A 25,313-nucleotide genomic window follows, 5' to 3' on the forward strand; every position below is an offset into this window, starting at 1 on the left:
TGTCATATATTGTACAAGACTAGTTGAGGTGCATGATTCCGTTGGATCTTTGGAAAATCTTTCTAGGTTGGATTTTGGAGGATGCTCTAAACTCCAAATCCTTCCAAGAAGCCTCAATTTGAGATCTTTACATTGGCTTAATTTTGATGATTGCTCAAGCCTTCGTTATCTTCCTGAAATCAAGTGTAAAATGGAATATTTAAGTCAATTAAATCTAAAGAACGCCGCAATAGAAGAACTGCCTTTATCCATCGGGAACCTCGTTGGACTTCAGGGTCTTTCCTTGTGGAAATGTGAGAAACTTGAAGAAATAATAGAGCTTCCACCAAATATAAGACACGTAAATGTTGAAGGATGCAAGTCATTAGAGAGATTTTCGGAAGTATCAAAAATATTGGAATTCAATGGAAGCCACATCAGATCGCTACAAAGAATTGAGTTGTCCGGTTGCGACAAAATGCATGAGAATATATGGAATGATAAAGTGCAAAATCCATTATTGTGGAAGGTATGTATGTATGTGTGATCTCATTTTTAATAGTATGCATGCATTGCTTAAATTAAATTGATGATGATATTTAACGTTTAACAGGGATTCTATGAATATGATGCTACTTTGTTTCCAGAATATCAGATTCCAGAGTGGTTGAGTTATGTTCATGAGTTTTTAAAAGATAATGATGATGGCAGACAGAGGGGAGAAGAAGAGTGGGTATTAGATATTGAGGGGCCACACTATTTGGAGGATATAAGCGGAATTGTATTATATCAGGTAATGTTTTTGCAAGATGCTGAAAGCTGGAGGAGATATATTGGTTGTAGTGCTAAGATAACCACTAACGGCTCAAATCATGTATGTTGTATTGAAGAAGGAGTGATATTGGTTAATATGGATTTGGGCAGTGCAACGGAAAATACGCCTGGATATGTTGTATGGGAGGGGTACTCCAATTTACAATCTTTTGAACTAAAGGTTTTGGACAATTTGCGAGTTCAATTTGATCGTTTCTATGAGAGGAAGGTGCCGTTTTATAAAAGTTGCAGAGCCAAAGTGGTATACAAGAATGAAATGAGAGCAAACAAAAAAAGAAAAATGGATGAAGAAAGTAAGTCGCCCCTGCTCTTTTGATTTTCAAGTAATATTTGATTTCCTCCTCTTTGAGTATTATATTTTTTTCCCTTTCTTTTTCATTTTGTACATTTAATTTTGAATCTTGGATGATGATTTAGTTATAGCCATTTCATAGTCGATTCCATGGTGCTTGTTTGAAGCATCACATTGTATCGCTACCAAAATAGCTTGCATCTCTATGCCCTTTTTGAGACATTGCCCTGTTTTAATTTTGGTTTTCTTTTTTGCACTTAAATTGGTATTCTTCAATTTTTGTTTTCTATTCCCCTGTTGTCTCAGCAACCAATCTGTGTATGGAGAGACGCATGCGCATGAGGAGATTGAATCAGAGCAATGAATGTGTGGAATGAATGCAGCATTTGAGCCTTACCACCCACTATTGATATTGCTGCAATGACATTGAGCTCCGTCCAGCATTTCACTGAGAAAGCAAACCAGGCATCAAGAATACGAACTGAGTACTCATTATACAGAGCCAAAATTCGGTATTTTATCTGACCGCTAATTATTAAAAATAATTTAACATTTTATTATATTTTATTTTTTATGGTAAGTCAAGTAGCACCCATATATACCGTTTTGAGCTTTAGTACTTGTGCTAAGTTTGAATGTGACCCCTGCAATGCTACTATATGTATGGTTTTGGTCTGAGTTTTGCAGCATTTGTGTAATCTGGCAAAGGCATTTAAATCTTAGATATCAAGCTGGTTGCTTTACTCTGCAAGACCTCTTTTTCATTATTTTTTCTAATGATACGGTCACTTTGTATATGCAATTCTGGCTATTGAGTCTATGTGGTAAATTCCTTTCAAATTTTTTGTCTTTTTTAACCGAGTGTGACAACTATAACTTCAAAATTGGTATTCTTCTGACTGAAAAATGTGATGTCTTATTTGCTTTAGAGTCGGGAAGGAATTCTTGACTTTAGGTTTCTCAAGTTTGCTGTTGATAAGATTATGAGTATTCTTTTATATTTTTGGAGAAATCAAACCAGGTATCGAATATAGGAATTGAGTACTCATAATATTTTTGTTCTTTTTTAATTAAATAGACTTGCACCGTATGGGAGTTTCCAGACGTGGGAACATAACATTGAATAATTTTCATGATCATCCTTTTCAACAAGCCTCTGTGCTAAAACAGAGTAAAGCCAATTGCTGTGGGACCAATTAATTGATCATTTTAATTTAAAGTTCTATCTTTGTGGTATATTCTCATCTACGAAAACAAATGAGGCGTCTCTGCTTATGCCTACTGTTGGAGAAACGGGATAGTTGGTAGGAGTATAGACCATGTGGCTTGGCCTATACTCCAACCAACCATCCGAAGCATAGACTAGAGCATTTTGAAAATTAATCCAAAGCCATATCAAACAGAACAATCAGCAAAACAAGCCATTTCACACCATGTTGATAACAATTTATATTTTAGTATAATGACTTTATCATAGAGCTATATATACTCTAGCAATGAAATCTGATCTTTAATAATTAATTTGACCTTTTTGGTTCTGGGACACTGTCTGCAAAAACAATTTAAACTTCCTCGTTTTTAGAAGATTTAAAACTTGTTGATACAGAGTAGTTAAGGATCCACTATGGGAATCTAATAGGCATTTTGGTGTTTTGTTAAAGGTATGCAGGCTGCAGCCAAATAATGTTGACTTGAAATGATCTTCATTTCGACTCGCACTGCTTTTAAAAATGGATGAATTAATAATATCCCAACTTGCCCATGTTGGTCACTGATGATGACCTTGGATTGCAGGTAGGATTTCCCATTAAAATGTGTCCGTTCACTCTTTTTCTTTCTGTTTTAGTTTCTTTCTAGATACCAAAAGAGGAGAAAGAAACCGGCGGTGGCATTTTCCAAAATTAGCTTGCATCTCTGTCCTTTTTTTGACATTGCCCTATTCTATGCCCCATGAACTTGGTGATGCTCGATATAACATATTCCTTCATATATTGACTTCTGTGACCTTTGCTTAAAGCAATATTGACTTGTTATTGGAGTATTGCTCATGTTGGATGAGAAAAAACACGACCACATTGATGCAAAGAATATTATTGCTCAAATGGTGGTTGTCATTTCTTCAATATCCGGTATCTCTCTCTAGAGTATATGTACTTGGAAACTGAGATATAGATTTTTTGATTTACCTCATACGGACTTCTTTTATAGATTTTTTTAATAATCTGTCTTGTCTAGGATGCTTTGGTGAGACTTAATGATGTCATTATACAAGAGAAATCAGATGGGAAATCCAAAATAATATATCTCAGTTATTAAAGATTTTAATGATGTCATCAAAGAAATGCCAAGGTGAGACTTAATGATGTCATTATACAAGAGAAATCAGTTTCTGGTCCATTCCTTTAGTTCAAGTTCTTACCTGGGTTCAATTTTCATTCAGATGGGAAAAGATATTGAAGTTTCATGTAGCAGTGAGAGAACATACAAGCACTTGTGCAGCAGTGGGAGGAAACAACTCTGGGGTGCCATCATATTTGCCAAAACCTGTCAACTCCTCGATGCATCCAAATCAGAGTGAAGAAACTCTTCCAGTAATCACTGAAGCAGTCAACAGAAAACAGGATAAGATGATCATTGAAGGAGATTTTCTAGTGCTAACCACAGCATTTCAAAAACTCCCCCATAAACTTCGTTTCTCATAGACCATATATGTTGATACCAATCACTGTCATTTGCTAATTGCTGGAATTTCCACCGAGTATTCTTTTCTATTTTTGGAGAAATCAAACCAGGTATCGAGTATAGGAATTGAGTACTCATAATATTTTTGTTCTTTTTTCCACGACCTGCTGTCTCACTAGATTTCCATGTGATTTCATACACAACCTGCTCATGACCAGTGACGGCTCAAATCATGTATGCTGTATTTTTATTTTTTTTATAAGATCATGTATGTTGTATTGAAGGGGTGGAATTGGTTAATTTGGATTGGTTCAAAATGGAAAATTGGACTGGATATGATGTATGGGTGGGGTATTCCAATTTCCAATCTTTTAAGCTAAAGGTTTTTTTTTTGAGTTCAATTTGATCTCTCCATCGTTCTTCTGATGGGATACTGCCGTTTTATAAAAGTTACATAGCCAAAGTGGTATACAAGAATGAAAGGAGAGCAAATAAAAAAAGAAAAATGGATGAAGTAAGTAAGTCACCCCTCTTCCTTTGATTTTCAAGTAATATTTTCTTCCTCTCTACCTATTATAATTTTTTCCATTTCTTTCTAGATTACCAAAAAACAAAAAGGCCCTGGTGTTGACAGTATTGCTCTGTCTATAATACATATACAATCTTTTCTCTTTGTACATTTAATTTCGTTTCTAGGATGATGATTTTAGTTATAGCCATTTCATAGTCGATGCCATGGTGCTTCTTCGAAGCTTCACAATGCATCGCTACCAAAATAACTTGCATCTCTGTGCTGTTTTTGAGACATTGCCCTGTTTTAGGCCCCAATGAAAACATAGCTTCATTGGGTATTCTTTTTTGCACTTCAAACTTGGTATTCTTCAAAGCCATATAATAGAAAAGCATGAAGAGAGAGTGAAAAATGGTTGTTTAGGCGGAATCTTCAATTTTTGTTTTATATTCCCCTGTTGTCTCAGCAAACAAACTATGTATGGAGAGGCGCATGCACTTGAGGAGATTGAATCTGAGCAATGAATGTATGGAATGAATGAAGTTTGGACTGTACTTTTGCCTTTTGACTGGTAATATTGTTTTGGGCTTTTCCATGTTTGCAGCATTGGTGCCTTACCACCCAACTATTGAATGGTTTTGGTTTTGGTTTTGCTCTGAGGTTTGCACTATTTGTGTAATCTTGCAAAGGCAAGTGTTACCCATAAGATCTCATTATCATTATTTATTTTTGCCAATGATATTTTATTATATTTTATTTTTGATGGTAAGTCAAGCAGCACCCATATATACGGTTTTGAGCATTCGGAAGTACGTGCATGCGTAAAACACAAATATTTATTACTATTGATGCTACAATGACACTTAGCTCCCGCATTTGACTGAGAACAAGTTAGTGGATAAATTATTATCCTATTACAAATAATATAAGATTTTATTTTATTTTGTTTTCATTGGCAAGCCAACTTTTTTTTTTTTTTTTAAAGAGGACGAGGCCCCAATTTTATTGATAAACGCTCAATTGTGACGGAGGAAAACCGTGGATACAACAAGACACCTGGGAGCTACAATATTATAATCAAGAAAGGCCAAACTCAGGCATCAAAATGTCTAAGACATCCTAATCACACAAAAAAGGCTTTATAAAAATTACAATAGTCCAAAACAATATTAAGAATCTCCAACCCTAGACAAAACAATAAAACCTGCAAAACAAAACACTCACAAGTAAAGATTAGAGGAAACAAATAAATAAGAAAATATGTACTAGGAAAATCCTTAGGAGATCTACAAATAAAGAAAACCAATTATGTCCAGACAAAGAAGACCTCTGAGATTAATAGGCAACAAATGATCCAGACTAGTCTATATTAGAGCCACCAACTCCCCACTTGGTAAGATGGTCAGCCACAACATTACATTCCCGAAAAATATGTTTTATTCTATAATCCATGCAATTCAAATACACATGTAACTCGTCCCAAAAATTCTTTAACTACCAAATATTACATTCACCCTTAATGATCCAATTAACGAGAATTTGAGATTTAGTCTCAAACTCAACCCGAGTAAAACTCAAGTGATAGCAACGACGGACACCTTCTAGCAAACTTTTAATTTCAGCAAAATTATTGAAACTTGAGCCCAGGGCCACAAAATAAGCCACAAGAAGCCGGCCACCATCATCACGAATGACACCCCTTGCTCTTGCAGGGCCCAAGTTACCAAAACTACTAACATCCCTATTAAGCTTAACCCAGTCCTGAGGGGGCTGAATCCATTTGGCCACACGAACCTTCTTAGGTCTAGGTTCAAGAAAGGGGATTTTCAATCTTCTTAAAATAACAACATCCACTCGCTCTTATCCTTTGGTTTTCAAGTAATATTAATTTGCTCCTCTTGGGGTATTATATATTTTTCCCTTTATTTTTTAAAACCAAAAAAAAAAAAAAAAAAAGGTGCTGGTGTTAACAATCTTTTCATTCTGTACATTTAATTTTGTTTCTTGGAAGATGATTTTAGTTATAGCCATTTCATAGTCGATTCCATGGTGCTTGTTTGAAGCATCACATTATATCGCTACCAAAATAGCTTGCATCTCTATGCCGTTTTTGAGACAATACCCTGTTTTAGGCCCCCATAAACTTTTGCCAAAATAGCTCATTTGGTATTCTTTTTTGCACTTAAATTGGTATTCTTTAATTTTTGTTTTCTATTCCTCTGTTGTCTCAACAACCAAACTGTATATGGAGAGAGAGACGCATGCGCATGAGAGATTGAATCAGAGCAATGAATGTGTGTAATGAATGAAGTTGGGGCTGTACTTTTGCCTTTTGTCTGGTAATATTCTTTTGGGCTTTTCCTTGTTTGCAGCATTGGAGCCTTACCACCCACTATTGATGCTACAATGACAGAGCTTCATCCAGCATTTGACTGAGAACAAGTTTGTGCAGGGCAACCCAAGTATTGAATGCCACATGTATGGTTTTGCTTTTGCTTTTGCACTGAGTTTTGTACTTTTTGTCTAATCTGGCAAAGGCATGTATTACCCTGTAAGATCTCTTTATGATTGTTTTTGCCAATGATATGGCCAATTTGTATAAGAAATTCTAACTACGTACATGCATTTCTTTCCAAATCATTACCAATGTAAGACTGAGGATTCTTTTCAATTTCGGAGAAAGCAAACCAGGTAAATTCGAATTGAGTATTCATGATACTGAGCCACAATTCGGGTAGTTTCAGGTATCAACAAAGCAGGGCAACCCAACTATTTCAGGCAGTTTCAGGTGAGATTTTCTGCATGTATGTATGTATATTACTTTTCATGTCAGTTCACAGCCTACATAATTTCGATGAATGCTAGTCGATTTCATCATAACAAGCACATATCAGGAAATTGTCGGAAGGTAGACTTGTAAATAAATAATTATCTTGAATACAACCATGCAACAAACATCAACGGTAATGATGTTAACTCATGATATGTTTAGTTTCAGGCATCAATGTCTTTGACCCAAATTCCTGGGGTTAACGGAGACACAGAGGCAGCTAACTTCTTTTCGCCCAGCCATTGAAGAACTACTATACAGTAAGCACGGAAAAAATGTGCACACGTAAGTCTAATTGTAGCCTCTCGGTTACATTTAATTTATGCACATCCATCATGTACTAAAAAGTTTCAATATCATGGTAGTTTAAGTCTAAAGCTGGATGTGTGCCTGGAACAGAGGATATTTGGCAGATAAGAATAAACCAATCATCTCAAAGGACTGAGAAGAAACTGCAGAAATATAAAAGATGCATGCCTTGATAGAGAAATACCAACTTTATGGAGAGCTATACCTAGGATTACCCGTCTTTGCAACAGGTCAGGGAGGCCCAGCAGAAATTATTGTTGAAGGAATCTCAGGCTTTCATATTGACCCCTAAAATGGTGAAGAATCGAGCCTCCCTAATAATATTAGTGGTAGTTTAGGAACTGGGATGTATTTTTCTTGGCTTCATCTCATCTGAAATCAACATTATTGCTTCACATTGATATGCATAATGCATATTTCTCTTAATGTCTCTGTATTTGGTGTTGTTTTCTACATAATTTCAACGACATCTAACATCAGCCTCCCTCGTATGGTAACCTTTTTGTATGTTGTGCCTTTTAGCTTTTTTTTAGAGGAAAATACTAGTTTGCCTCTTGGGTTTGTTCTTTGGATTTGACTGCTAGTTCATTTTAATGTCTCTGTATTTTGTGCTGTTTTATAAATTCATCATCCAACACCAGCCTCATTTAGTACTAATCCTTTGTAAATTAGGCATAGTTGTGATGCCCATGTGTTTTTGGAAATTCGGATTCCATTGTTAAGAGTCCTACATATACCAACTATCTATATCCACAGTACTCTTTTAGTAGAGATAAGTGGAATTGTATTGTATGTTGTTCCGTTTTTTAAATAACATGGCATGTCTAGGTGTTTTATTTATCATGCTGAGATAACCTGTAATGGCTCAAATCATCTACGGGTGGAATTGGTTAATGATTTTTGGATCAGAAGGGGAGCAGGATATCATGTATGGGTGACAATATGCCGATGTAGATCACCTCTTTATGATTATTTTTGCCAATGATATATATATATATATATATATATATATATATATTTGGCCAATTTGTATGAGAAATGCATTTATTTCCAAATCATTAGAAACTTTACTTGCTACTCTTACCTCTTCATTATGGCCTTACTCTTTCTGAGATTGTTATTCCTTTCAAATGGCCACATATGTTCATTAAATTAGTTTTGGATTGGTTCGGATAAGATGTATGGGTTGGGTACTCCAATTTACAATCTACTGATCTACAGCAATTCAATTAATGACAACCCAAGTAAGTCGCCCCTGTTCGTACTATACTATGTGGTTTGGTTTGTTCAGACGCTTATTGGATTGATTTGTTTGGAGGTTAGAGATTCCTCGAAAATCTCTGCAATAATAAGTGAAGTGTTGTGGCTTATCTCTTCAGTTCTTGATCTTCTTGAAAGTTCCAGTTTTGCTCATTCTTTGTGGTTCTTGTTAATTGTTCTTTCCGTTATCTTACTGTGTGAGATTAAGGAGTACCATTACACATTATATTTCCGTTGAGAGGAATTGCTATATGTGTCGTTCTCCAAACCCAGTCTGGAGAACACTAGCAAGTTTTGGAAGAGGAGCCCCTGAATCTACAGTGGCGTCTAGGCATTCCAACCCACTTTCCCTACAGTTTTGTGTAGGGCAAGACAACCACCTGTTTGAGATATAATCATCAGGTCTCGTTATTTGAGGAGAGTCTCTCTCTCTCTCTCTCTCTCTCTCTCTCTCTCTCTCTCTCTCTCTCTCTCTCAGGAGCACCTTTGGTCGAAGAAGCAGGAGTAGACATTTTCTAATCTAATCAAATCACTACTCCCAACACTAAAAACACACAGCCTTTTCTGCAGTAAAGTAGTGTCTTGCAATGTTTGTTAGTTTTCTTTTGGTTTGACTGTTTGCAGTATATTGAATCTTATCATCCCATTCTGATGTTACTAATTTTTGCATGTCTTCCCAGTTATGCAAGCTATGCACACAGAGCTTCTTCATCATTTGACTAATGAACAGAGCCACACAAACTATCTGTGGCACAGTCCCTAGCATGAGTTGTCCCAAGTGCAAGTTTTTTAGAAGTTGCAATGACGAATTATACTTCCATTCAAACTTCAAAGTGTCTGCAAAGCTGATTTCCTATAGATTTAATGCCAGCCTTTTGCTGTAGCTTTGTAATCTGGAAATTCAATCTGTTACAACAAGCATTTTGCTTTAAAGTTTTTATTCTGTAGAACTTCATTTGTAATCCTTTCTTCTGCAGAGTGTTAAGGCCAAGTTCTTCCAATTTCATTCCTATCTAAAGATTTAGCAAGTAGCTACTTTTTCCAGTCATAATTGCTCAAAGGCTTGTCATCTCTTATCTATCCCAATTCCCAATTAATTTCCTATATTGGATAATACATGCATGACTGTAAAGATCAAAGTTGAAAATCCCACTTTCATGCTCCTAACATGTTGCTGGAACCTATTGACATCAATATTCAATTTTCACATTCAAATGTGGGAACATATTGACTTCAATATTCAACTCTCGTTGCCTTAGAAGCTGGAGGGAACCACGTCCTCAAGAATATGCCTGCCACTATTCTAGCTAGCTCTGCTAATCTTTTTTCTTTTGTCTTTTTTTTTTTCTTTCTTTCTTTTTTTTTTCTTTTTTTTTTCTTTTTTTTTCTTTTTTTTTTTTTTAATGATGCAACTCGATTGGCATCGACCTCTCTACTTGAGATAGCTGTTCTCCAATTATCAAAAAAGTGAGAACTCAATATTGCATCTGACTTGCAAACTCTACATTGGATTGACTTGTCTAGATGCAACAAGATGCTTGTAAATATTGGAAATCATGTGCCAAGTTCTTTATGGGAACAAGTATGCCCCTCTTCTCTCTATCTTATTTCTAGGAACTTGAGGGCATTACGTTCTTGCCAAAACTTGAGAGCCTCTCAAGGGTGAGAGTAGGCTCTAAATTAATAGCTAGCTTACCTTGTTAAACATTTATAATTTTCATTTTACAGGGTCATCTTAAGCACCACCGATATGGCATAATCTTTGTGGGAAACACGATTCTAGATTGGTTTAACCATCAAGGTGATTGCACATGGTACGTTATCTGATATAGGTTGTAGTGCTGAAAAAGTTAACGACGATCAATTTACCACTAGATTTGTGGGAAGTGGGGTTCCAGATTGGGCCATCCATCGTAAGGAGGAAATATATATTCAAATTAATGAACCCCTGCGTTTGGATGAGAACAGAGGAATTGCATTTTGTGCTGTTATCGAACCCATTCACTCAACCTCTACACAGAAAGTCAATGATAATTTCTCTATTGGTGTTGAGATCAATGGTGTGCATCTCGAAAGTTTATTACAGACAAAACATTTGATCCCGTCGGTTCAGATCATGAAATGTGTTCAGAACATGTCTGGCTTGACTACTTTGTTGGAGAATCTTTGAAGATAGAGGGAGACAACCTCCAAGTTAAACTTTTTTGCACTTCAAAATCAGTATTCTTCAAAGCTTTCGGAATCCATATAATCCAAAAGCATGAAGAGAGACTGAAAAATAATCCAGGTGTGCTACATGAAGATGGTCGTTTAGGTGGAATCTTCAATTATTGCTTTCTGTTCCCCTGTTTTCTCAGCAACCAAACTGTGGATAGGGCGCATGCGTTTGAGGAGATTGAATCAGAGCAATGAATGTATTGGAGGAATAAAGGTTGGATTGTAATTTTGCCTTTTGTTCCAAAGGATGAATAAAGATGGGTAAATATTGTTTTATAGTTTTTATGCGTTTCAGTATTCTTGGCACAAATTGGGTTCCAAGGTTTATAGGGCATTTTCTTGTGGTGATTTTGATTTTTCTAATTGCTATAAAATGCATGTGAGTGTAGGGGATCATGAGACAAATCCTTTATTGGATGAGGTTTGTCTCTATTTATGTTTCTGTCGCTTTAGTTGGCATTATATTCTTAGGAAATCGCTTTAGTTTAGCCATTGCAAAGAGACCACAAATAGTAATTCATTGGAAATTGGCATTAACGGGATCCTTTGTTATTGGACCTTTGTCTGTGATCTCCTCAGATACAACTCCTGATATTGGTGTTGAAATCATTGGTTACGGTGTTGTATTACGAGGAGTTCTTGATTTAACAAGCTCAGATCATGATCATCATCAAGGTCATGAGGCGCTCATGAAAATGTTGATGTTCATTTGGACTTTATTTTCTTGTTTTTTCAAAAACATGCAGCAGCCAAGTACTTCACGACGAGTATGCGCTTTAATTTAACCCGTATATATCTGGGTACCCCATTTCCTTCCTAGCTATCATCACTAGTGGGAAGAACCAAACAATTCGCTGGCATGCATGGTCGACATTGTTGCCGACCATATATGACTTCTTCCTCTTCTTCATCCCGAGAGCATAATTAAGAATTATATCACTAATTTAGCACACTAATTGCATACTGAGAGCATGACTTCATAGCTTCTTTCTCTTCTTTATTCTATACATCTCCTTCGATCCCTCTATGGAATCATGATGTATTCTTGAGCTTTAGAGGTGAAGATGTTCGCTATAACTTTGTTTCGCATCTATACCATGCTTTGGATCAAAGTGGAATCATTACTTACATAAACAACAATCTCTAAAGAGGAGAATATATTTCACCGGCACTTTTCAAAGTTATTGAAGAATCAAGAATTTATATCATTGTACTCTCTAAAAATTATGTAGAATCTAGATGGTGTTTAGATGAACTATTGAAGATTCTTGATTGCAAGGAAACAACGAAACAAATTCTTCTTCTAATTTTTTACGACGTAGATCCATCGGAAGTATGGTATCAAAAAGGGATATCTGGAGAATCCTTTGATAAACTTGGAGATAAGCACAAGGATAACGCAAAGATGCAAAAATGGAAGGTAACTTTGAAAAAAAGTAGCCGATTTGTCTGGGTTTCCATTAGCGAACATCCGATAATATAAGCTTTGCCTATATTTACTTTCTCATCATGTGTATGCGCATATGACGCAATATTTTAGATATTTATGGGGACTTGTATGTTGGTGTGAATGAGTTTTGGGATTTTAAAAGGGAAAATGAGGAAGGGAAGGTATTAAAAATTAGACACGTGTATTTTACTTTTGGTTCAGTTAATACAAGGAAGATATTTTTCTTCATTTCTTGATATGGTATCAGTAGTCGCCCCTGTTCGTACTATACCATGTGGTTTGGTTTGGATATCTTTCATGTTTGTTCCTTCTCTATGCTTATTATATTTTTTTCCCTTTCTTTCTACTTTTATAGATTTTATTACTCTTGTCTTTTCTTTTGTAGGATGATTATTTGGATTGCTTTGTTGGTCAAGAAATAACGTCACTATACTCAAGTTTCTTCAACTTGGAGCAACAAAGCATTGATTTGTATGAGAAATGCATTTATTCCCAAATCATTAGCAACTTTACCTCTTCATTTATTTCTAAGATTGCTATTCCTTTCAAATGGCCACAGATATTTATTAAATTAGTCATCTTCTTTGGACAACTATAAGCGAAATAACCACACACACTTGTATTGGAAACGAAAGAGAGTCTTGGATTTCAACATTGAACCACTGATTATATTTTCTCTAATGGGTGGGAACATCTGTGCTAAAACAGAGTAAAGTCAATTGCTGTGGGGCATGCATGAGTAACACACGAGTCCACATGAGATCACCCATGCATTTATATTCTCCATGCGGACTTTAGAGCTAGAGTGGTGCTTTTGGATTCTTCTCTAATGATATGGTCACTATGTATATGCAATTCTGTCTATTAAGTCTATGTGGTAAATTCCTTTCAAATTTTTGTCTTTTTTAACCGAATGTGACAACTATAACTTCAAAATTGGTATTCTTCTGACTGTGCGGTTATTCAACTATAACTATAAGGGGTCTTTAAATGATCTTGACTTTAGGTTTCTCAAGTTTGCTATTGGAAGGGGATTCATTGTTTATTGGGGCTATTGGTTCTAAAGAACCTAATTTTTCAAGCCAAGAGAATCTGATTTCTGAAATTCAAAGTCTCCTTTCTCAGTTTGCAGTGTATGATGTAATTCTATGTTGATAGACAAGGAAATGAAGCAGTTCATTTACTTGCAAGGCACGCTTGCTTTGTGGATGATACTATTCAATGGTGGCATCAATGTCCAAATTTTATTCATTCTATGATCTTACTTGATTCTAATTTGTAATTGTATGGTATTAACTTTGTTATTGGTTCTAATAATATGAATGCCAATGGTTCATTTAAAAAAACAAAAACAAAAATTGGTATTCTTCAAATTTTGCTAGCTTATATTGTTAAACATTTATAATTTTCGTATTGCAGGGGCATCCTAAGCACCATCGATTTGGCATAATCTTTGTGGGAAACAGGATTCCAGATTCAATTCCGTCAGTTCAGATCATGAAATGTGTTCAGAACATGTCTTGCTTGGCTACTTTGTTGGAGAATCTTTGAAGATAGAGGTAGACAACCTACGTGTTAAACTTTTTTGCACTTCAAAATCGGTGTTCTTCAAAACTTTGACAATCCATATGATACAAAAGCATGAAGATCAGAGAGTGAAAAATCATCCAGGTGTGCAGCATGAAGATTAATGTTTAGGTGGAATCTTCAATTTTTATTTTCTGTGTAATTCCAATGAAATTAATGGAATGGCATATGTGTGGTTAATTAGTCATGTTCTTTGGAAAATATAACCACACTGGTATTGGAAAGGAAATAGATTCTTGGATTTCAACATTGACCAACATGATATATTTTTTTTCTGATGGGTGAATGCATAATATTATGAGGATTCTTTTCTATTCTGGGAGAAATCAAACCAGGTATCGATTATAGGAATTGAATACTCATGATACACAGCATTTTAACAGGTTCCATGCCATACCAAGATACAGTAACATTAACTCATAAATTGTGTAATTTTTATTTGTATAATACTAAAATAAATTTATTGATTACCCTAATTTATGGCTAGAGAAAGAACAATTCATTCAATGGATGTCAAATCTTTATAAATCCTGGAGAGTCTTTGCCACGTAATTTCCAAGGAAAGAAACTCAGTATTTTGAGAATGCTTGATAGCCTGGTCAAGGAGTTAGGGGATGGATTCAAGCCCAAGGTACGTACACAATTATAATCATCATCAATAATTTTTTTATTCTTTGAATTATGTAGTAAAGTCCATTAAACTTTTCCTCTTTTTCTTTTACAGAATTTGCTACTATGAATTTCAATTCTTGTGAATTCTTAGAAAAGTTTCCAGATCTTTCAAGCATCTCAAATTTGAAGGAATTGAGTGCAGAAGCTTGTACAAGATTAGTTGAGGTGCATGATTCCTTTGGATCTTTGGAAAATCTTTCTCTGTTGGATTTTGGAGGATGCTCTAAACTCCAAATCCTTCCAAGAAGCCTCAAATTTGAGATCTTTACGCCGGCTTCTTCTTCAAAGTTGCTCAAGCCTTCATTATCTTCCTAAAATTGAGGGTAAAATGGAATGTTTAAGTGAGTTTAATCTATGTGCCACCGCAATAGAAGAACTGCCTTTATCCATCGTGTTGGACTTGAGGAACTACAACTACACCGCTGCAAAAACCTTAAGCGTCTCCCAACTGCTTGCATTCAGTTGCAACATTTAAGGAAGCTCAACATTTCTTATTGTCCAAATCTTGTAAAGAAGATGGGGAATGATGGGCTATCCCTTCTGGCTATTGAGTCTACAAAAATGGAAGAGGAGATATCATTACGTGAAGAACCACTCCATGAATTGGCGCCTCCAACGAATTCAAGCAATGGGAGCACCGCATTACAAGTATCGAATCTTCAAATTAGTTGTTCCCATTCAGAATCAAATTTCTTTCCAATATCTAGTTTCTTTACCATGTTTAACTCCTCCGCCAGTTTGAAATCGTTAGATCTACGGGGAACTGAAATTGTTAGCCTTCCCACGAGCATCAATGAATTCGTTGCACTAACTCATCTTGACTTGTGCTATTGTGAGAAACTTGAAGAAATAATAGAGCTTCCACCAAATATAAGAGAGGTATATGTTAAAGGATGCAAGTCATCAGAGAGATTTTCGGAAGTATCAAAAATATTGGAATTCAATGGAAGCCACATCAGATCACTACAAGAAATTGATTTGTACGGCTGCAACAAAATGCATGTGAATATATGGAATGATAAAGTGCAAAATCCATTATTGTGGAAGGTATGTATGTGTGATCTCATTTTTAATAGTATGCATGTATTGCTTAAATTAAATTAAATTGATGATGATATTTAACGTTTAACAGGGAGTCTATGAATATGATGCTACTTTGTTTCCAGAAAATCAGATTCCAGAGTGGTTGAGTTATGTTCATGAGTTTTTAAAAGATAATTATGATGGCAGACAGAGGGAAAAAGAAGAAGAGTGGGTAATAGATATTGAGGGGCCACACTATTTGGAGGAGATAAGCGGAATTGTATTATATCTCGTAGTGTTTTTTAAACATGCTAAATTATGGGGTTTTTTTTTTTTTTCCAAAGAGTTAAGGCCACATGTTCAAGAGTGACCCCTTCCCAAATTTATTAATAATAAAAACCCTCACTTGTGGCGGAGGAATACCAAGATAACAAAACAGGCATATCGGAAAAAAATACATAACAAGCAATATGCCACAAAAACACCCAAAACTCCCCAAAATAAAACTAAAAATCAACAATGATATAAAAGCCCAACGACTCAGACCTCTCAGATAAGGTAATGACAATTTATCCGTGCGAAGCAATCCTTTCAAATACTTTGGAACTCTCAACAAAGAACGCCAAACATAAGTCAAACCTTGAGCTCCCATTTTTGCTAAATAATCCGCCGGTGCATTTCCTTCTCGATAAATATGAGTTATGCCATAATCTCCACCTTCAAACAAACCCATAACCTCCTCCCAAAAATCTTCTAAATACCACACACCACAGCGCTTTTTCTGAACCCAAGATACACAAACCAAAGAATCAGATTCAGTATCCACATGACACAATCCCAAAGAACGGCAATATTTTAACCCAATTAATAATGCCTTCAACTCGGCAAGATTATTGGATCCCTCCCCAAGATAACATGAAAAAGAAAGCACCATATCACCCTTAAAATCCCGAATTACTCCTCCTGCACCTAATCTCCCCGGGTTACCAAGGCTACTTCCATCAATATTTAATTTGAATCTATCACATGAGGGCTTCACCCAATAAACCACTTTAACCGACCTCAATTTGATTTGGCTAAGCGGAATATTCAATTCTTTCAACCTCTCCTCATCAGCAAAAGCCATCTTTGTAAAACTAAACATGCTACTTAGCATTTTACTTAACCAGATACAAATAGACCTCCAAAGCACTTCCACCGAAAAACATTTGTTTTCCTTCCTTGCCTTACATCGACGATGCCACAACTTCCAAATAATAAGAGAAGGAAGAAAACCCAAAATACAACCCACCTAGGACTTATTAGACGCACGTCGAAACCAAAGAAGCACCAACTCAAACCAACGTTTATTTGGGTCGTAAGGGACACCCAAAATATTCGAAAACCTCTTCCAAATCCCAGCAGCAATGTCACCTTCAGCAAAGACATGATTCAAATCCTCATATCTTCCCTGCAAACAGCAATTACATTTAGAAGTAATAGGAATACCAACTCTCCTCAATCTATCATCCACACTTAAACCATTATGAAAAGCCTTCCACATAAGAATGGAAATTTTTTTTGGTATAGCTTCATGCCACACCCATTTAGCCCAAGGTACTGCTGGTGCCGTGACCCTCACACATTGCCAAGCACTTTTGGTGGAAAATAGTCCATTTTTATTATGAAGCCAAACCAATATATCTTGACCAGATTTATGAGCACCCAATAAGCTGCCAATCTCCTCCGCTTTTTGAACTCCCACTAGCCTCTCTAACAAGTCAAAATCCCAGCCATTAGCAACTTTTAAATCAGCCATCATCAGTCTTGGCACATCAATTACAGGATAAGAATTAGCAAGAGGGCCTTCACTCAACCATTTATCCCACCAAAAAGAAATATTACCATCCCGCACCCTCCATTTGGAATTATCCAAAACCTCCGGGATACATTTTACCACCATCTTCCAAAACCTTGAGCCTTTTTTAGGATCTAATAAAGATACATATTTATCCCCAATATATTTAGCCCGAAAAAATTTTGCCCACAAATCCTCCCCAGTCAAAACCTTCCAAGCAAATTTCATATGAAGAGAAGTTTGTACCTCATCAAACTCCCGAATCCCAATTCCCCCCTCATCAGTTCGCTTACACATCAACTTCCAAGCAACCCATTTCTTCTTTTCCTTTCCATCTTTTTCCCCCCAAAAAAATGAACTCAAAAGTTTATTCAGATTCTTCAATACTCCTTTTGGCAATTGAAGAATAGACATAATATGGATCGGCATACTTGCTAACACATGCTTCAACAAAATCAACTTTCCCCCAGCCGAAAGACATTTTAATTTCCATCCCCCAAGTTTCTTCCTCACTCGGTTAAAAATAAGCTCTAAATGTAACTTCATAAGACGCCCATTAATAATAGGTGCACCAAGATAAGTAAATGGAAAAATACCTTCACTAAATCCCATGATATTAAGCACCTCCCTCTTCCTCCCTGCAGTAGCATTTTTTGCAAAGTAGATGGCTGATTTTTCTTTACTTACCCGCTGCCCAGACCAAGACTCATAAGTCTCAATAACCTTCATCAATTCTTTCAAAGAACGCTTTCTTCCATTAGCAAAAATCACTACATCATCAGCATAAAGAAGGTGAGAAACAAGAGGCGCACCTCTTGGATGAGAAAATTTTTTAATATTGCCACATAAAAAATTTTTCTTTAATAAGCGAGAGAGCACTTCTTCTATGATGATAAAAGGATATGGTGATAATAGATCACCCTGTCGCAATCCTCGACTTCCTTGAAAAAAACCTCGACTCGTACCATTCATCATAATCGAATACCAAGGCGAAGCAATGCAATTCCTGATCAAACCACTAACAGAGGAAGAAAAACCAAAGGCTGTCAAAAGATGTAAAAGAAAATCCCATTCCACCCTATCATAAGCCTTAGCCATATCCAGTTTCAAAATAATATTACCCCCCATCGCCTTTTTATTAAGCGATTGCACCATCTCCTGTGTAAGACTGATATTATCAAAGATACTCCTACCTGGAATAAATGCACATTGCTCAGAAGAGATCAAAGAGGATAATAAAGGAGCAAGCCTCGCCACCAAAACCTTAGTGCAGATTTTGTAGAAGACGGAACATAAGCTAATAGGCCGAAACTTATCAAATCTGGTCAGTTGATCCATTTTTGGAATAAGTACTACAAAAGAAGCAGTGTAGAATCTGGGAAGAGGAATCCCTCGAAAAAATTCTTGAACCGCCTCCACCACCTCCAAACTAACAATATCCCAACATGCTCTATAAAAACCCGACCCAAAACCATCAGGCCCTGGACTACTCTCAATAGGAATGCTGAACACTGCTTTTTTCACCTCCTCTTATGTAGGAACCGAACATAGTCTTAGATTATCATCATCCGAAATCACAATAGAAACATAATCACTCAGCTCCGGAAGTACTACTCGAGACGACTGCCCCAAGAATTCCAGAAAATAATGCACAGCACCATCATGAATTTCTTGCGGGGACTTTAGCATTAAACCATTCGGGAGCCTCATCTCCGTAATCTTTGATTGCCTCCGTTTATTCAAGAGAGCACGAAAATAACGCGAATTTTGGTCTCCATGATGCCACCAACGGACTTTCGCACACTGGGCTAACCACATTTCTTCACGATTATTCCAGGTCTCTAACTCCATTTTGGACACCAGCAAATCACTTTCCACCTCTTCATCATAGTTCAGCTGCAAGCTCTCCTCCAGTCTCTCTATCCGATCCTCCAACTGCTTAATATGCCCACTTGTCCATCCAAAAACAGTTTTATTCCATCCTTTCAGCACAGTCTTCAATTTCTTTAATTTCACCGCAAGCTTGATGAGGCCAGTACCAACCACTGGTTGATCCCAGACCTCTCGGACGCATCTAAAAAAATCCACATGATCCACCCACATCTGTTGAAATCGGAATGGAGATGGACCATAATCTGCAACATTATTTACCATGGAGATAACCATAGGCACATGGTCTGACGACGTGCGAGACAAATACCTCATGAAAGAGTCTGGAAATGCTTGAACAAAATTCGGTGTAACCAACGAATGATCCAACCGAGCCCAGCTACGAGAACGCCCAGCCTGCCCATTACACCAAGAGAAACTTTTACCCAAGAATTTTAACTCCAGTAATCCACAAGAATGAATCTAAGAGTTGAACTCCTCCATCGCCAACAAGGAACGTGAACGACCACCTCTTCTTTCCACATCAGAAGCAATAATATTAAAATCCCCTGTTATTATCCAAGGTTCAATACCGTTACTCTCCTTTTCAAGATCAGCCCACAGCTCCCGCCGTTGAACATACGTACACTTAGCATAGACAAAGGAAGCTTTACATTTCATCAGACCAGTAGACACAATAACTGTAACATGTTGAGAACCGCAGCTCACCACATTCACATCTACATCATTCATCCAAAATATCCACAATTTACCATCCCAATCCCCATTCGAAAAACCACAATCAAAACCCAACATCCTTTTTACGTCATCCAATACTTCATCACGTAGAAATGTCTTTGCTAACACAACAACTTTCGGCTTATACATACTCAAAATCTTTTTTAGCCTACTCTTAGAAGATCTCACCCCTCTAATGTTCCAATATAATATTGGACTTATCATAAATTTAATTTAGAGGAACGGGTGATCACCCTTTTACTGCTTCGAACTTTCATTCCAATTGCCTCGCCCCTTTTCTTCCCACTTTCCTGTGTATCAGAATCAAAACAAACCTCCTTACTAGTCAAAGCGTTATCCACCAATATTTATGTATCAGAAAAACTGGCCACCGAAGCAGCCATAGCACATTCCTCCTCTATCAACACACTATCTGTACCCTGCGCAACAAAATCTCCACCTTGTAATACTTCAGATTGATTCACAACAATAGCTAATAAATCCTCCTACGCCACATCCACCATCCTCAATTGCATATTGTTCTCTAATCCCTGTTTATTTAATTCCTCAGGAACAGAGCACCCCACGTCATTCACAGGAAACTCCACCTCCGTAATAACAACCGTCTGGAAATTATTCAACACATTATCTTGCACTTCATGCCGAGTCCCAAACCCCACACCAGAACTCTGCACTGTCATCACCTCAGATACCACTGGCGCCATCTCTCCCAGATCAGCATATACCCCCTCCGAAACCTTACTTTCCGTAGGGATTTGAAGCTCCACCTCCTTAGACCTCTCCCCAGATACCATACCATGCGAACCCACGAACTAGAAAATAACTCCTTCCTCCTCTTCCCGCAGAATAGGGTGAACATCACTAACCAGCACCAAATCACTCGAATTCTTTCCTTCCTTACATAAAGCCGCCGCTTCTTGTGACTCTGTATTCGCACCATTTGGAACCGAGGATTCCAATTGTTTCGGCTTTTCTCTATATTCCAGACGAACATTTTTCTTCTCCTTTTCCTTCCTTGTCTTCCCTCTTTTAAACGTCTTCAAATTATGCCCCTGTAATCTACACTCAGTGCAAAAAGCCGGTAAAGTTTCATAAATCACCTCCTGTCTACGACTCGCAGAGCACGAAGGAGCCCCAATCCAGAATGAAGAGATCGGCGATTTCGCAGCATCTAGCTCTACACACACTCTCGCCCCGTCAGTTCTGGTTGCACACCGCATAGAGTTATCACACCGTATAAACTTCCCTATTGGTGCCGTGAGACATTTCAGGATTGATGGGTGATAAAAATTTGGAGCCAAACCTGGAAGGAAAATCCAAACAGGAACCACCGAAGGCTCTTCTTCTTCAGAAAAATCCGGAGACCAATGAAAAGGATGATAAGCCACGCCGTCAACGTCACAAACTTCCCTCGAGAAAGACTTATTGAAATCCTCCTCCGACATCAATCGGACAAACACATTTCGCTGCTTTCTCATAGACGAAACAACAGCCAAGCCAGACAAACCCCATCTGTTCTTAATAAACATTCTGATCGCATCCAGCGATGGCCGCTGTCTAAGAAACTTCAGGACCATTGAATATCTAAACGGTTCAGCAGACTTCAATATTTCCTCATTCAAAAACAAGAAATAGACTTCTCCCTCCATAGTTTTTGGAGCCCTTGCTGGCAGAAGCACATCCAGAAACGGCTGAGGGGAGGCAGAGAAGAGCTCTGCGAACGACCAAGGGGTGGTCATTGGCATAAAGCCACCAGTGCCCCCTGCGGCAGCCATGCAAATCACACGTAAAAACCCTAGCAGACAAAAAATTGGTATGAATGACTAAAAGTCTATGTAGAAAATTATGGGGTTGTGGTACGTGTGATGCTAAGATAACCGGTAACAGCTCAAATCATGTACGCTGTATTAAAGGAGTACAATTGGTTAATACGGATTGGGTGGGGTACTCCAATTTACAATCTTTTGAACTAAAGGTTTTGGACAATTTGCGAGTTCAATTGGTACATCCTCGTTTCTATCATGATGTGAGTAAGTCGGTGTGGTTTTATAAAAGTTGCAGAGCCAAAGTGGTATACAAGAATGAAAGGAGAGCAAATAAAAAAAGAAAAATGGATGAAGAAAGTAAGTCACCCCTGTTCCTTTGATTTTCAAGTAATATTTAATTTTCTCCTCTCTGCGTATTATATTTTTTTCCGTTTCTGTTTTGATACCGAAAAAAAACACGCTAGTGTTGACATTATTGCTCTGTCTAAAATACACATACATTATATCCAGTTTACAATCTTTTCACTTTGTACATTTAATTTTGTTTCTTGGATGATGATTTTAGTTATAGCCATTTCATAGTCGATTCCATGGTGCTTGTTTGAAGCATCACATTGTATTGCTACCAAAATAGCTTGCATCTCTATGCCGTTTTTGAGACATTGCCTTGTTTTAGGTCCCCATAAACTTTTGCCAAAATAGCTCATCTGGTATTCTTTTTTGCACTTAAATTGGTATTCTTTAATTTTTGTTTTCTATTCCCCTATTGTCTCAGCAACCAAACTGTATGGAGAGATGCATGCGCGTGAGGAGATTGAATCAGAGCAATGAATGTGTGGAATGAATGAAATTGGGACTGTACTATTGATGCTACAATGACACAGAGCTCCATCCAACATTTGACTGAGAACAAGTTTGTGCAGGGCAACCCAAGTATTGGTTTTGGTTTTGGTTTTGGCTTTGGTTTTGCTCTGAGTTTTGCGCTATTTGTCTCATCTGGCAAAGGCAAGTATTAACCTGTAAGATCTCTTTATTTTGTGCTGTTTTATAAATTCATCATCCAACACCAGCCTCTTTTAGTACTAACCCTTTGTATTTTGTGTTTATATCCATTTTTTACAATAAAAGTAGTGCGCTTAGACTTGTAGCCTTTGTAAATTAGGCGTAGTTGTGATGCCCTTGTGTTTTCGAAAAATCAGATTCCATTGTTAAGAGTCCTTGATGATCTGTTTTCGAAAATTGATGATGATCCTACATATACCAACTATCTTTATGAGTTATTAGCAATTGAAATTGTTAAGAGTTCGGTTAATGTCCAGCTGAGCGGAAGAGAAGAGATAAGTGGAATTGTATTGTATGTTGTTTTGTTTTTTTAAAGAACATGGCATGTCTAGGTGTTTTATTTATGATGCTGAGATAACCTGTAATGGCTCAATTTGTATGAGAAATGCATTTATTTCCAAATCATTAGCAACTTTACTTCCTACTCTTAGCTCTTCATTATGGCCTTACTATATCTAGAAGTGTTATTGGCCACATATGTTCATTAAATTAGTCATGTTCTCTGGACAATGATAAGCGAAAAAACCACACACACACTGGTATTGGAAACGAAAGAGATTCTTGGATTTCAACATTGAACCACAGACTATATTTTCTCTAATGGGTGGGAACAACATCTGTGCTAAAACAGAGTAAAGTCAATTGCTATGGGACCAAGTTGATCATTTTAAACAAGTTTGAAGGTTGAAAGTTCTGCAGTCGTATAATAATAACAAATAATTATTATATTTTCAAGAACGTGCATGCATGAGTAACACACAAGTCCACATGAGATCACCCATGCATTTATATTCTCCATGTGGACTTTAGAGCTAGATTGGTGCTCTTGGATTCTTTCTCTAATGATATGGTCACTTTGTATATGCAATTCTAGCTATTGAGTCTATGTGGTAAATTCCTTTCAATTTGTTTTGTCTTTTTTAACCGAATGTGACAACTATAACTTCAAAATTGGTATTCTTCTGACTGTGTGATTATTGGGGCTATTTTAAGGAATGAAAAATGTGATGTTTTATTTGCTTTGATCGGGAAGGAATGTGGGCTGTTTGAAGTAGATGATATAGAGGCTTTGACTTCTTTAAGGGATCTTTAAATGATCTTGACTTTAGGTTTCTCAAGTTTGCTACTGGAAGGGGATTCATTGTTTATTGGGGCTATTGGTTCTAAAGAACCTAATTTTTCAAGCCAAGAGAATCTGATTTCTAAAACTCAAAGTCTCCTTTCTCAGTTTGCAGTGTATGATGTAATTCATGTTGATAGACAAGGAAATGAAGCAGTTCATTTACTTGCAAGGCACGCTTGCTTTGTGGATGATACTATTCAATGGTGGCATCAATGTCCAAATTTTATTCATTCTATGATCTTACTTGATTCTAATTTGTAATTGTATGGTATTAACTTTGTTATTGGTTCTAATAATATGAATGCCAATGGTTCATTTAAAAAAACAAAAACAAAAATTCGTATTCTTCAAATTTAAACGAAGGGTGGTATATTCTGTACACCTGCTTTCAAGAATTGATAAAATTGAGTACCGTCTCTTTTTTTCTTTTTAATTTTAAAGAGTGGTTCGAAAACCTGCCACCTTGTAGAGTACATTTCGAGTGAAATTAATTATTCATGGATGTATGCTATCTCCCTGTTCTGGTTCAAATTTTTTGAAGATTTCATTATTCTCTTGAAATTTCTCGTTTAAACACAGGACATCAGACCTAACAAATACCACTGCTGCTTTCAGCATGAGGATTTGGCAATTTGGACGTGTAGACAGGAAGTACTTACAAATTGAAAGGTATTTTATTGCCTGTTTGGACTTGGGGATTCTCCATCGAGTCAAAACCAGTAGAACGTGACTAATTTTGGAACCAAACAGTGAGTGACCCAGATGGGTTGGACAAGGTACTAAAACCAAGAATCTAATTAAATTAAACGGAATCAACGGATTTCTCATTTATCTATTTTTTTCTTTGTTATTGAAGTATACAGATTGTTCATTTAAATAAAGGTCGAATGCCTCTCAAAACACAATCTCCCTCGGACACAATTATAATCCATCAACTATGTAGAAGCCAACAAGGTATAGTGTTTCAGAGGATACTGATCATGATCTATTCTGCATAATCATCTGCTTTTCAATACATCTGCTGTTATGCTTTTCAAAAGATGTTGTGTCAGGATTGTATATATGTTTGGTTGGATATATATATATATATAATTTGGCCCCAAAAGGCATACTTTCTTGTAGTCGCTACTGATCATCAGCCTAATTTCATACACTGTAACTTCTTCCATGGCCTTGCAACCATCTTTTCCTTCTTTTCTCTACCTATTTTTCTTTCAGTACCCCTGAATGGGCTTATGATGTGTTCTTGAG

At 36.8% G+C, this 25,313-nt stretch overlaps 2 protein-coding genes and 1 long non-coding RNA gene across 3 annotated transcripts in view; all 3 read left to right on the top strand.

Moving 5' to 3' along the window:
* LOC121241780 (disease resistance protein RUN1-like) overlaps positions 1 to 2,204 on the top strand; it is a 156,313-nt gene extending 154,109 nt beyond the window's left edge. Inside the window, exon 8 of the mRNA XM_041139626.1 lies at positions 1,880 to 2,204. Within this exon, the coding sequence (XP_040995560.1) occupies positions 1,880 to 2,054 (175 nt within the window). The 3' untranslated portion in view covers positions 2,055 to 2,204. The remainder of the gene's footprint in view (positions 1 to 1,879) is intronic.
* Positions 1 to 6,935, top strand: part of LOC121241781 (disease resistance protein RUN1-like) — a 125,333-nt gene extending 118,398 nt beyond the window's left edge. Inside the window, exons 6-9 of the mRNA XM_041139628.1 lie at positions 293 to 508; positions 593 to 1,106; positions 1,412 to 1,471; positions 6,671 to 6,935. Coding sequence (XP_040995562.1) covers positions 293 to 508; positions 593 to 1,106; positions 1,412 to 1,471; positions 6,671 to 6,708 — 828 coding nt within the window. The 3' untranslated portion in view covers positions 6,709 to 6,935. The remainder of the gene's footprint in view (positions 1 to 292; positions 509 to 592; positions 1,107 to 1,411; positions 1,472 to 6,670) is intronic.
* Positions 6,936 to 8,691: 1,756 nt separating this feature from the next.
* LOC121241804 lies at positions 8,692 to 9,703 on the top strand. Its single transcript, XR_005935798.1, has 2 exons — positions 8,692 to 9,266; positions 9,378 to 9,703. It is a non-coding gene; the product is annotated as an uncharacterized LOC121241804 (long non-coding RNA).
* The last annotated feature ends 15,610 nt before the right edge of the window (positions 9,704 to 25,313 follow it).

Source organism: Juglans microcarpa x Juglans regia, chromosome 8D (assembly GCF_004785595.1).
Source record: "Juglans microcarpa x Juglans regia isolate MS1-56 chromosome 8D, Jm3101_v1.0, whole genome shotgun sequence".
Taxonomy (NCBI): Eukaryota; Viridiplantae; Streptophyta; class Magnoliopsida; order Fagales; family Juglandaceae; genus Juglans; species Juglans microcarpa x Juglans regia.